This window comes from Aythya fuligula, chromosome 2 (assembly GCF_009819795.1).
Source record: "Aythya fuligula isolate bAytFul2 chromosome 2, bAytFul2.pri, whole genome shotgun sequence".
Classification (NCBI taxonomy): Eukaryota; Metazoa; Chordata; class Aves; order Anseriformes; family Anatidae; genus Aythya; species Aythya fuligula.
In genome coordinates this window covers 79,975,669-79,989,392 of record NC_045560.1, presented here as the reverse complement: position 1 = coordinate 79,989,392, position 13,724 = coordinate 79,975,669, and the positions used below count along the sequence as shown (strand labels likewise).

The following is a 13,724-nucleotide window of genomic DNA, read 5'->3' as shown; positions in this document are numbered from 1 at the left end:
AAATCAATAGTGCTGAATTCATACCAAGAAAGAAAAGAAGTATGTTAATTCCTCGGTGTTTAGCATCTTTCAAAGAGCATTTGACATTTGGAGCAACTATTGGGTGAACTGCTTACTAAAAATTCTAGGAGTACACGTGAGCTTCTGCAGTTACTGTAAAAATGCACACCAGGTTGAAAAAGTTTTTAACACTTTGCAGTTTAAGCAGACTGCAGCACGCTGATGAACCACAGCGAGCTGTTTGAAAGCTGCTGCTCAGCTAGTCAGACAAAAGCAGACACTGTTTGTAAATTTCATATTTATTATAACAAAAATTATGACATGTTCATTTGTGCATTCGGCTTTAATATAACTCTTGGTATGTAAATGTTCTACAGCAAATGAGCTCTATACAATCATGCTGGTTGTGGCAGCAATAAGGAACACAAATAAAACATGTCTGCAAAAGGAAGGAAAGAAAGAGACCAGAGGAAAAAGTGGGTTTCTTTCAATGGCCTATACCACCTAAACTCTAGCTAACTTGTACGCAGTCACTCAGTCCGTTATGTTTAATGACCATGGCCCAAAGAGTTGCTTAAGAAAAAGGTCAGTTTTTCAGGTTGTGTCCTTAATGCCAAGGCTACAAAACATGTAAGCATCACTATACAACACTGAGCTATTTACAGTAGTTTCCCAATCAACTGTTCTCTCAGAGAAAATTAGTGAGTCTCAGTGACTTAAGTCACCTGAAAGAGTAAAGCAACTCCTAGGAGTTAGTCTCCATATTCTACAAATGTCTATCATTTTCAAGACCAAAAAAAGCCTTTTCTCTCAAAGAAATACAGTATTACAATATTACTTAAATCATTTAGCACTGGCTACTGCCCTGCTTTTCAAACAAAACAAACAAGCCATTTTAAAAAATATTACATCATCATCTGTTTCTCAGCAATATATTAAACCTTTTTATTATTTTTATTATTTTTTGTTTTTGTTTTTGTTTTTTGTTTTTACACTTGATATGTTAAGGGAATATTAACTATTTTAAACTTTACTGGTAAAGCGTCTCTAGAAGAAAAGTCCATGAATATTAAACCTAAGAAAACTGAAAAGCCGCAGTTATCTGTAGTGGCAGGATACGGAAGAGGAAGTGTATAAAGGAAAAGGAGAAGGAAAACCCCTGCTGTAGCGTGAGCCCACTGGGTCCCGCACTCAAGTCTCCTTGTTTGTTAGTTGAACTGCGAGCAGTAGAGTGGGTCATAGTGGTGTATCGTAATAGTCTGCCAGGTGGTCCATCTGATACTGCCGCTGCTGCTGCTGCTGCTGTTGCTGCTGCTGCTGCTCCTGGTGCTGTTTCATGATCTCCTTGACCTCTTCTTCGAGCTCTGGGGGGATGATGAACTGGTCGTCCGGATCGGGCTGTGCCGGAGCAGCAAAGTACCCCCCTGTTTTTCTGAGAGGCGCATCCGTTGCGACTTCGATCAAGTTATGGCTCCTCTCCTGTGGCGCCACAGAGCCGTTGCCCCGCCGGCGCCCTATCGTGCCCGTGGCAGAATACTCAGCTTTCCTGGGAAGGCCGGGCTCATCCTCGTTGGCACTGATGACGATACCTTCGTCGCTGGCTTCCGCAGGCACTTGGAGGAGCTGCTTCTCCTTCGCTCGGCTGCAGTGGATGTCCACCTCCACCTCCACGCGGCTGCCGTTGGTGAACACCCCCTCGATGGGCTCCTCGTCGTCGCTGTCAAGGCCGTTGTCGGAGAAGGCGCTGGAGAAAGTGGCGCTGGAGAGCTGGCGCTGGAAGGAGTTGGAGAGGCAGACGGGGTGCAGCATGCAGCGCTGCTCCCCGGGGTAGGCCGGGCTGTTCTCGTTCATGGCTACCTGCGGAGGCTCGTCGGAGGCCGTGGACCCCACCTCGCTGCTCATCTCGGAGGTGGAGATCTCGCTGCTGATCTCGGAGGCCATGCCGCTGCTCGAGGACGGCATCCCGAGAGCATCCGCCGGCCTGTCCTTGATGACCACGTTGACGGACTGGGGGAAGATGCCGGGGCTGGGGGGCGGCACGCCGTTAAGCTCGCAGCAGCAGAAGCTGTCCTCCGTCACGTTGAGCTGCACCACAACGGCGCTGATGCTGTCGTTGCAGCCGTAACTCTGGGCCAAAGTGCAAAGCTTCTTCGCAGCTGCCAGCGCATCAGGCACGTTTCTGACCGCTTCCACTGCCTCGTCCATCGAGAGGCTGTCCCACAGCCCCTTGCTCCCCAGGATGAAGAACTCATCTTGCGGAGTTAAGGTGATGGACTGGACGTGGGGACGCGGCACGACGCTCGGGTGGAGGAAGGTGTACCCCAGGATTCTTGTTGAATCCGTCACACCATTCACTTTGCCATCCTGAAACGAGAGAGGAAGCAAAACTGAAAACAACGCAGACGAAGACACGTGGCACTCACATCTCCTCCGTGTGTTTTACCAGCGTCTGTTCTGCAGTACCCCCAAACACAGCCATTTACAGGTAAGAAAATGGAAAAGAGGTGGCTTGCAAGAAGGTGACAGAGCTGGGATTAGAACACGGCAATGGCTGGTTTCCAGTCTTGCCCTGAGCCTCCTACACCCTACTGATTTGTCATCAGCGTCACCTATCCAGACCAACAAAGCAGAAGCCTGCAACAAAGAAGCATCTATTCTGCTTCTGCAGCTGTGGGAGCCAACTGGACTAATGTTTTACCCATGAGTCAGACTTATCCCTCCTCCACCCACGATATCTGGCTTGATACAGGGCAAAGTCACACGCAGCCCCATTTGATATAGGGGCAGGTCATGCAGTTATGACTCTTCTCTTGCAGCTGCAACAATTGTAGGTTTCATCTTGGCTCATCACTCTGGAAACAAAAGTTCATTTAAAAAAAAAAAAAAGGCTTTAAATGAAGCATGCAAGTCAAATGCAGCAGAGAGCAAGTCTGCATTTCTCAGTCAGCTGCACTGTAGTGAAATGCTTTACATGCCCCAATTACTTACTATGCTTCCACTTAGATATGACATTTCCAAGGGGAGGAGGAGTAATATCTGAAGGGAAAACACCAGTAAAAATGGGCATATTTGAGAAGTAAATCCCCTGCACATCCAAATCCCAGGCTCCTGTCCTGGTTAGATTCTGAGCTGCCAGAATAAGCAGAGCAAGCATCTGAAACAGCAGGTCTGGTTATCTGTCAGCCTGCTGGGGATAGCTGCAGCCTACTAATTGTGTGCTGGAGACCAACAACAAAGGTGAGGATTTATGCTCATTTGGTCCAGCTGATGACAGCAGTGGTTATTATACAGAAAAAAAAAAAAAAAACAACAAAAAAAACACAAAACCACAGAAAAGCAAACCAAGAGTAAAAAAAGCTTCCCCTTTAAAACCACTCAAAAGAAAAAAACCTTGTCGGCTTGTTAACTTCCCCATTAGGAGCCTGACAGAAGTGATAAGCCATCAACATGCATGAAATCAGTGAGTCATCTTAAGAGTCTGTGCAGAAATTTCCCTCTTCCTTTGCAGAACATAACGAGCGTGCCTCAGTGATGCACACCATGTTGGAGTGACTCCCTTCTAGCTTGTCACATTTGAGATTCCAATCACCACCTTCTCCTGGCAAGATTAATAGGCACACGATTTATTACACGCAGACAAACCTCCTCACGGGTGTAGAGCAGTGAGCATTCTGCCCTTTCCTCCCCCATTAAGGGGATACAATATTTATCTGCTCCTATGCATGTGTCACACAAGGCAAAGCACAGCTGACAGCAGTGGCTTTAAGCTTGTAGGAAGGGAGCAAATAGCTTCCTCCTCTCTCGTGGCCCTTCAGCTGAGCAGAGGATGGGTTTTCCTTCGGGGCAGCTGCTCTCTTCACGAGCGGTCTGCCAGAGGACAGCTCTGAGAACACAGGAGCTCAGACAGCAAAGTCATCCTGCCAGGATTAAGAAGTCTCCCAGGAGAAGGACGGCACCGTGAGTGCTCAGCCCTCATCTTCCTGGATTGGAGGGGCTCTTCATGACAGCGCCAACACAGCAGTTACTCCCCACAACAGGAGGAGGGCCTCAGCTTTCCTGTTTCATCACAGCACACTCACAGCTGCTCAGGCTCTGAAGCTAACTAAAATCTAGCTTGGTAATGGGACGGAAAAACAACTTGATTGCACGATATGAATCACCTTGAAAGGAAAAGTGCTACTCTGGAACCCATGCTGGTAACAGCACCTCTCAGAGGTTTCTAATACAGATGTGTCATTTCATATACCACCATGCAAACGTCCTCAAAGGAAGCTGCAGCTTGCAGCAGTCCTCCTTTCACATCAACGTCTGAGTTCTCTAACCTCTGTGATAATGGCCTTATGCTGCTTAATCCTCTTCAGCTCTTCCTCACAACTCATCGCGTAACACCTGGACAAAGACAGAGGTTTCCCATTCCGGCAGAGAACAGTTTGGCACTTCCCCACATTTGCTGAGGTTAACGTGAAGCATCCGCCAGGGTCCATGGGATCGTGTTTTATATGGCAAAGAACAGCAGAGCCTCCAAGTTTTTGTCCAGCTGTTCCAAGTTTCCTGGAATTTAAACAAAACAAGGATTGTTCTTTAATTGAAAAACAAGTGTTAGGGGTACTAAGGAGAAACAACTGCTGTTCTGCAACTGCAAGCACTCAGGGCATTGACTCTGACGGATCACTGGGACAGAAACACACGTCTTCACTGAAGGCTGCAACACGACAGCAACGCTGCAGAGTAATCATGTACAACTCTCAGGCAGTGCGCTATTTACAGCAAGATGCAGATACTCAAATCTACTCAATTTTAGAAAGAAAAATCTCTGCACTTGTACGAGTCACACAGTCAGCGCTCTTTCTCTACATCTTCAAGGAGTCTGATTTAAAGGTCAGCTGGAGGGAAGCAAAGAGGGTTAGAGAAGTATTGAAGGCTATTAAGTGAGTACAGGTAGGGCTTAAAAAGGGGGTCATATTATCCAGACAGAGCTTTGGCTCCTGCAGCTAAATATTTTTTACTATTCCAAATAGTAATTTTAACTCTAGAAATTCCAGTTTTGAGCAAAAATAGGCATTAGAGGTTCATTGTTTTGTGATGCCTTCAGAATAATGCTTTTAAAGTATCAATGACCAAAAAAACCCACAGTAGCTGTTAATTCCACTAAAAGAAGGCAGAGTTTTCATTTATCATGTAAAACGGGTTCTATGAAATATTTAAGTTTGGTGTTTTAGCAGGGGTCACAGCAAAAACAAAAGCAAAAAAATGCATGAAACTGAAGTTCTCAGAATCTTGTCATTAGAAAGTACACTTATTTTGATACTATTCATTTTATTTGTTTAACTTGAAGTGGGACTGTGAAGAAAATTCTGTCATTCCCAGTTTCTTGTTTATCAGGGCCTCTCCCTACAGTAATTAAGGACTAGAGCAACCAGAAAGCTGATTACAGGGGCTACTAAAATTTACATTAAGGCCAGGTATAGCTTGCAAGAAGTTTTCATTCAAAACGGTGTGGAAATAATGCACAACTCAACTTGTACCAAGGCTTCAATATGCTTTTCTGTTTTTTAAAGGCACTTCAAGAATGTCGCACAGTATCTGTAGTAATTCCTCAAGGAATGGTTACATGCAACTAGAATGAGTATTATTTCTGTTTCTCCAAGGGAGTGATTAGCTTATTTTGACTTGAATCTCCCCTCCTACTCCCCTTCAAATGCAGTGTGTTTTTTTCCCAGGAATACCACATCCCTGTGAAAGTCCACAAGTAGTAAAAACCAGCCAACACAGTCAGTACTTTAGATATGTAAATTTATATCATTTTTGATGATTTTAAGTATGTGGCAACCTTCTTCTCAGCTACTAGTCTAACCAAGGCACTAAGTAATTATGGGAAATAGGCTTTTTTTTTTTTTTCCTCTTGTGTGTGTAAGGTTCAATACCATCCTAATGCTTCTCTTTCCCAGTAACAGAGTTGGAATATTTTCCTTTCCAAAGCTGCAGCCATTGAACGACTCGTGATCCTACTTTCAACTTTATCTATTTCCTTCATCTCTGAGCTGCTTATTTGCTTTCTCCTTCGTTTCCCTGACCTCTGTTCGCTTTCGTTCAGTTCCCTTCATACTCCTTCCTCACTCAGTGTCTCCCCAGGCACAATTTCTTGTTCTGTCAAGAACAGCACGCATAGACACAGATCTCCAAACCACCACACATAGCTGCTATTACACTTACAGCTATTGTATCACAATCTCTTTGGATGAGTCTTGCACAAATAGTATTCTAAGGTCAAAGGAATGACATGAAACAGACATTTTTCAGGAAGCCAGAATATGTATTTTTAAACATTTGCGTGGCCTTAAATAACCTGAATTGGCACAGAAAAAAAAAACAAAAAACAGCAAGGATCAGCCCAGGCTTTGCAGGGAATAGTAATAAGGGAAGTTTAGAAGATGATCAAGAAATTTACACTGCTGTCTTGGCTACTGCAAATTCTGAGTCATAAGACTTAAAGAAGATACCAGATAAGAGTGAAACCACTCAGACAAAAACATTCAGTGATTTTGAGTACATTTTTGTTTGTTTGTTTAGATAGGTGGGAAAGGATTGGGATTTTTCTTCTCACAGCTGAAAGCAACAGAGGGCAATTTTCACAGAGCAAACAATAAAAGAATAGGCAATTGCCAGATACCAAGGCTTGCCCCCTCCACTCCCATTTTTGAAGCAAGAAAAGAGCAAGTGCCCAACCTGAAAGCAGACTGCCCAGGAAGCATACACGAGGTTAAAAAAAAACACTTCAGATCCAAGACTCACCTCTGCATAACGATGAACGTGTTGATCATGTATTCCTCTTCATTTTTTGTCTTCTGTAGCTCTTCTGCCAAGATGTCACTCATGGTGCACTGCAGCAGATAGGGCACCTCCACATTGCGGTCACCGTCGAACACGCCATAAAGCGCCTCCCTGTTGTCGCAGAAGTTATTGGCCGAGAGTGCTGCCACGCACAGCCTGGTAAGGGCAAGCAGGAGAACATCAAGATTGTTATCCAGTAGTGACTTCTCATATTATTGAGGGAAAAAAAAACAACAGGTGCAGCCTGGTCTGAGAGCCAGTTTTAACCAACTCTGTTCAAAGGTCTTCAAAAATGCTTTCTGAGCTGTGGAGAAGAGTCAGGCCCACCCAGCAGTGTAAAACGTGGAGAGAATCGTGCTGGAAATTCAAGCCAAGCCCTAAGGAATCTTCCTCCTTTTTCAGTGTGTGAACAAATCTATTTGTAGAGAAAGGGGAACAAGCTTAGGGGTGAAAAGTACGCCCATAACAACAGCAGCTGAGGGGCACTTGCCCCTCCAAGAGCCATCTTTACGATTGAACGTGCTGATGACCAAAGCTGAGTTAAATTACTTAACAGTAAGCAAAAGTTTGCTGGCACTTGCTAGGGAAACCTAGGTAGCCGAGGATTTCTGAAGAGGTATTTAGGGAACAAAGAAAGATTCATCACATTGCCAGCAGCACAGAGACTAGCAGACTCTTGGTACATTATTTGTCAAGTGCTGCCTTAGTCACAGAAGCTCCCCATACTATGAATATTCAGAGTTTTGGCCATTCTGCCTCTTCCTTTAGTATCTCCGCTTTGCTTGGTAAACATCCTTTAGCTGAAGATAAAGAAGCTTTGCAAAGAGGAAAATGCTTTTAAACACTCGGATCTTTTGCAAGCACTGGAGGCTCGCACAGACAAAATGTGTCGGTTACACTTGTATCTTAGCAACATTCCTAACAAAGAAAAAAGTTGAGAGCCAGGCAGGGGCCCAGTATACAAATATAGAGTCATGGCATGGCCTCTGCCTTTGTGAGGCCCAAAACCTCCCCAAACTTTCACTGGAAAAAAAAAAAAAAAAAAAAAAAAGGATTTCTTTGTATCAGCATAGAGGCGCACTCTGCTGCTAGGATGCTTGTATAATGAAACCAACGCCAGGTCTTACTTGTTCTTAACTCCTGATGCTTCTGTGTAACCATGACTCCACACTGCTGGAGCTCCTGAAGCATCACCAGCCGAGGGCTGGTCGATCTTGAAACAACGGATATTGCTGTAAGGAGAAACCAAAAGGGAAAGGTGCACGGGATTAACGTATGGACATGATCCAGCATAAAACGTAGAGATAGAAAAGAGAGAAGCTTTTTTCTTCCTTCCAGTTCTTTAGCAACACATTCAAAAGCAGGACACCCAAAGTGGTTTACTTTTATGTGCCTGTACACAAAGAACAAAAAAGCAATAAATAACAGCCTCTATGAGGGTGTCAGCTGCACTCTTTTGCTTACCCAGCTTTTCTTCTCCCTTCCCTCACCCCTGAGCTATTTATTTCCACCCTGGCCCAGGGGGAATACAAGGCAAATTTGTCACCGACTTGATGGAAGCCGGTATGGGGAGTGATTTTCTAACATCTCCCTCCCACCCATGTTAGGAATAAGTCTCTGGGCTCTTTTCTTTATACTCAAATGAAACCTACTGCATGAGCCACACCAAATTAAAAAAAAAAAGTCTTCAGAAACAGCAACATGTAGTAACAGACTTCCAAGAAAATGCCCACGAGTCAGACACCAGCCCTGTCCTGGGGCTGCTCGGACTTGCAAGAGCAGGCCTGCAGTCCAGGCAGCGAGCGCAGCCCTTCTGCAATTTTGCAGTCCAGTTTTTGCCGAGGCCCTTGATCCTCTACCCTCCAATTTACTACCAACGTAGCCTTTAGCCTGAATTTCAAATATCTCACACGGCACAGCAAAGACTTAAAAAGGGACCAACCCTATCTGTTTATGTGCTTCTCTTCTCTCCCCGCCAGAGCAGGGCTATGATGACCTCCCCTGCGCTCCCCTCCGCTCTCTTCCAAAGGCAGTGAAAGCAAGCTCCCCACACGCTGCAGGAACTTCAAAGGCACCCAAACCTTTCATGAACCGAATGAATCATAAAAGGACACGGGCAGAAAGGTCTAACTGCTCACTCCAAGGATTCATTTTTCCTCCGTGCAACCCCCCACCTGACCTGAACACACCATCAAGTCTTTTCCGCATTTCACAGCTTTCCTCAGACAACCTGAAGAACTGTCACATCCAGACTGATTTCTTTTCATGCTAATAGTCAGGATGTACCTCAGCGAGGGCACATTACAAACAAACAAATTACATAAATCATGCTGGAAACGTTGGTGTTTCAAGCCCTTGGATTTGCAGCCCTCTGTGAGACAAATATAAAGACGACACCTCACCAAGAGCATTACAAAAGAAGTCTGAATCAAACTGGAAACCTGGATCTGTTCTCAAGCAGCAGAGGTTTTAAATTTGTCATGCAAAATCCTGCAAACACAAGCAAAGACACTTTCTTCACAGGCTTCTTGTACAAGGCGTTTATCCTCCAGGGCAAAGGAATTTGGATCAAAAGGGTTTTTTCTGTTTCTTTTTTAACTGGGTTGACTGACCCCTTGTTCCTGGGCAGGTCAAGGACCCGGAGATGTCTCAACACTTCCCAGCAGTGGTGAATAAAGCTACCTCAACACATCGCCTTCAGCTTCCTCAGTGGTACAGTTACACTACTAGACCAAGCACCCAGAAACATGATATCCAGCAGCACATCCTATAAAAGGAAGATGGGCTAGGGCTTCCGTACTGCATGGGTTACTTTCCTCCTCATTTATGATGTTATAATGGAACCAGATGCTCTTTCCTAAAAAAAATCACAGTAGCTAGCAACCCCAGATTTTCCTTTTCTCATTATAATTGCTACTGAAATTCTTACACCCTATAAATCACTTGGCAACATCCTCGTCAGCATGCAAGCCTCCCGTAAGACCTCCACAGATATGAAAAAAGCAAGCATGCATGACAGGACTCTTCTCAGCAGAACAGAGGCTACATATTAACCTACTACCTGCTTAAATCCTGCCAGGGCACAGATGGAGAGCTGCCTTTCACACGCAGGAGGAAGATATAAAAAGCACCAAGTGCACAAGTATTTTTGTGCCTGCCACAAAGGGAAATGTAAGGAGCATCTCCTTCCTCACAGTCAGTTGTGGCAGCACACTGTGGAAGTCACCGTAGTGTATCAGTAGAGACAACCACTAAGAAGTCCTGAAGGACACCTGATACGTCTGAACGTAAAGTTTTCCCTTGTAAAGAGAATTTACAAGGATGAGAATAGACCTGAAATTGTACAAGTACAATGGTGTGAGGTTTTTTTTTTTTTAAAATAAGAAGAAAGTTTTCTGTGAAATGTTAGTGCAAATACAGTGTGCCACTGGGCCACACTATTCTTCTACTACTTATCACTTAAATTTGTACAATACTCCTATGAGACATGAAGCCTGAATATTGAATGGGCAAGAGATTAGTTTGCCTGCCTTGTCTGCTGGTCATACACAGGAAAAGCGGATCTTTTTTCACTTTAAGCTCAGGTGCCACTCAGTTAGTTTTGATTTTATATATATAAGACACACGCTACAAATCAGAGCAGCATTACACACTGCTTCTTCAGGAAGGAGACACACAATCAGCAGCTCTTAAAAAAAGACAAACACCCCTCTTGATTTTTTTTCCTCCTCGTATGCTGTGAAACAGACTCTTGCTTTTTATCTGTAAAAACTCATTATTCCCATTTCCATTTAAATTTTATAATATCCATTGATTCAAGCTAAAAGCAAACTCATGCCAAGATTCCCTTGCTGTCACAACAGATGAGATTTAATACTTCAGTGCTGGATCTTAACCATTTAGAGGCAAACCACATGAAGCAACTGCTCAGCCCTTCGAAGGATGTCAGCCCTTCTTGGAATCATTCAGTATTTAAGCATCAAAGGGACTCAGAATGAAACTCAGAGCTGGTGCAGTTCTCTCCAGGAAACAAGAAAGGCTTAAGGCAGCACCTCTATCCACAGATTATCTGTTTTACAGCAGCAATATCACAAGACACTACAGGAGGCAGCAGAAGACGCTTGGTGCATTTCAGTTACGGATGGCACTTGAGCCATGGAGCACGAAAACAAACAGGACAAAACCTTCAGGACAGGTTTTAATAAGGCAAAAAAAAAAAAAAAAAAAGGACAAAAGCAGAGAGAGGTTTGATGGATAACAAAAAATGTTATGTGAAGAGGTAAGTAACAAGGATCATAGTGAATGAAATTCACAGATGAACGTAAGAAAAATTTCACGGATGAACGTAAGAAAAAAAATTAATAAGCAGCTATTGGCATCTCAACAGTGGAACATTTTGGTTGAATCTAATGTCAGCGGTAAAAAGAAGATCCAACTGGCCCAACAGACCCCTTCAGGAGTCACAGCTGAAAGCAACCGCACTGAAGTAGGTTAGTCATGCTCTTAATGAGGCTGAGTATTAATTTCTGAACTACAGTCTTATTGTTTGATCCACTGTCAACAAGGAGTCACGTGTCTTAAGGAAAACTACACTTGTGTATATTGTCACATATTAATGACAGGAGTCGTTCTGCACCCCCTCTACTCTGTAAGTTAACTTACTTCAGCAGCTCCAGGGTTTTGTGATCCAAGGCTAATCTGGGATTTCCAGTCAGGTCCAGCTCTTGCAGTTTTGGAGGCAGGTTTTCAGGCAATGTGATTTCACTCAGCTCGTTGCAGCTTAGATCCACGCACTGCAAAAAGAAAGCAACTAAATAAGCAAGAGAATTCAGATGTCATTAAGATCAAACTGTGATTAAATGCAGCAATGCACGTTTCATGAATAAGGGAGCCTGCAGCCAAGACCTAAAATTACTCATTTAAGTAAGTGGTTCTTCACTGGCATTAAGCCTTCTTCACAGATGTCTGGGACACCTAGAAATATGTTCATCCCATTTCCATTTCTAGCCAGGTGTAATCATGCTGTAAAACCAGAAAGGTTTGTCTGCTCTTTGCAGACAGAAAGATGGTCACTATTTTCATTAACAAATAAAGTATTAAAGGAAAAAAGTTACTAATGAAAACAGTTGCCAGCTTTTTAACAGATAAAGGAAACAGAAAAATGAGGCTAGGGATTCTAAGACACTATCAGAGCAGTCCCTCCTCTGAAGTCCATATCAACACCGTAAGTACGAACACACTCAGGAATTTGATGCTTACTGAGGGGTATCAAAAATAAGCACTTATGAATGCATAGGGCAGGGAGGAGTAGAAGGAGGAAAAGGAAAGAAATATCAGAGCAGTCTTCAACATGGTTTTAATCTGTATCATCTTAGAAGGATTCATATTTAAATCTGAATTAAAATAAGTAAAAAAAAAAAAAACTAAAGCCGAAGTATTTCAGAAAAAAATGCGATATTAAACCAGCAGAAAAACATGCTGGCTACCCTCCAGCTAAGCACAAATTAGCTAGAGTGCCCTAGAATGCCCTAGAGTGACAAAATCCCAAGCCAAACATAGTTAAAGCTGCATATCCGGACGAAAGTCAGTACACAAAACCATGGCATTTTAGAACAGAACCAACTCTTCAAACCCTAGTAGAGGACCACAGGTGTATCACATACCAAAAACAGTAAAAAAAAGAACATGCGCCGCTTGATATTTAACTGAGGACAGAAGAAACATCCACACCCTTCAGAAAGGAGTTCCTTATTTTCAGCCTTAGGGTAGGTTGAGGAAGGGAGAACAACTTCCCTAGCTGCATGTTTTGACCAATACGTGATTTCCATTGATACAAGCAAGAGACTTTCATTTTTCTATGTGTATTCCAAGATAACGGGTCCTGAGCTGGAGGAAGACATACGATAACCTGGTAAAATTTGGAAAAGAAAAATCTAACGCTTGATTAGATATATGCAATGCAGATAACGACCGCATCTTGAACCCCGAAGTTGTCTGCTACGGAGGCCTCATTATCTAGGAAGAACAAACTGCTGACATTACCTAAGCCTGATAAAGAAATCAGAATTTAAATCCATCATACAAACTAAACAGTAGACAGCTTAACAGAAGACTTCTGCCAGCGAGTTTTTTTTCTCCTGCACTACTGCTTGCTGCTTCCACAGCGGCGGTAATTACTTCTCAGATTAACGAAGCCAGCAGCAGGTCTTGCTGGGTTCAACACCCCAGTGCCACTGCAAATTTGTTGGAAGAGAACGCTGGAATAAGGAGCACCAAAATCAGTGAAATCGTCTCATTGCTCTCAGGAGATGCCCGATATGCTGAAGGCAGCAACAGTCTAGAGCAGATCCCTTGGTACCAGGGAATAGTTTATTCATCAGATCAGGGTTTCTCAGATTTCATTTGTGCTGCTTGAAGAATAGGTTAGCAGGGACTTTCTGCATATCTATGTTAAATTTAGTCCTTATTCTACTCCCCAGGCAAGCAGGAAAACCTATTTCCTAACCGGTCCTGATTTCCTTGTGCGTCATTTTAATGTAAGCTGGCTAGCCCCACCCGGGCAGCACCAGAAGAACAAATGCAACTGCACACAGGACACAGCCCAGGTGCTGGCCATAATTTAATATTCAGCACTTGCTCACACTGCATTTATGGCGTTGCAACTGTCCTGGCCGTAGCTGACAGAGGCTTGAGCTATCTTCAGCTGAGACTGGAGGTGGGCATAACAAAACTCACCTAACTAGCAGAGAAACTATCAAACACTGAGAGCTTCCTCCTTGAGATGCTACTGCTGCCAGATCTTCCTGGTTCACTTCGTACCCTCAACCATCTTTTAACAGACAAGAAGGTACACAAACTGGTAGCCTCTTCAAAATTCAATTTTAGGGAAAAAA

General features: G+C 43.7%; 1 protein-coding gene across 1 annotated transcript in view; it reads right to left on the bottom strand.

The window, feature by feature from the left end:
- Positions 1-292: 292 nt before the first annotated feature.
- The window catches only part of PHLPP1 (PH domain and leucine rich repeat protein phosphatase 1), a gene marked incomplete at its 5' end in the record, with an annotated part of 128,678 nt that continues 115,246 nt past the window's right edge, over positions 293-13,724 (bottom strand). The window contains 5 exons of the mRNA XM_032182045.1: positions 293-2,364; positions 4,323-4,551; positions 6,793-6,987; positions 7,959-8,063; positions 11,494-11,624. Of these exons, the coding sequence (XP_032037936.1) occupies positions 1,237-2,364; positions 4,323-4,551; positions 6,793-6,987; positions 7,959-8,063; positions 11,494-11,624 (1,788 nt within the window). The remainder of the gene's footprint in view (positions 2,365-4,322; positions 4,552-6,792; positions 6,988-7,958; positions 8,064-11,493; positions 11,625-13,724) is intronic.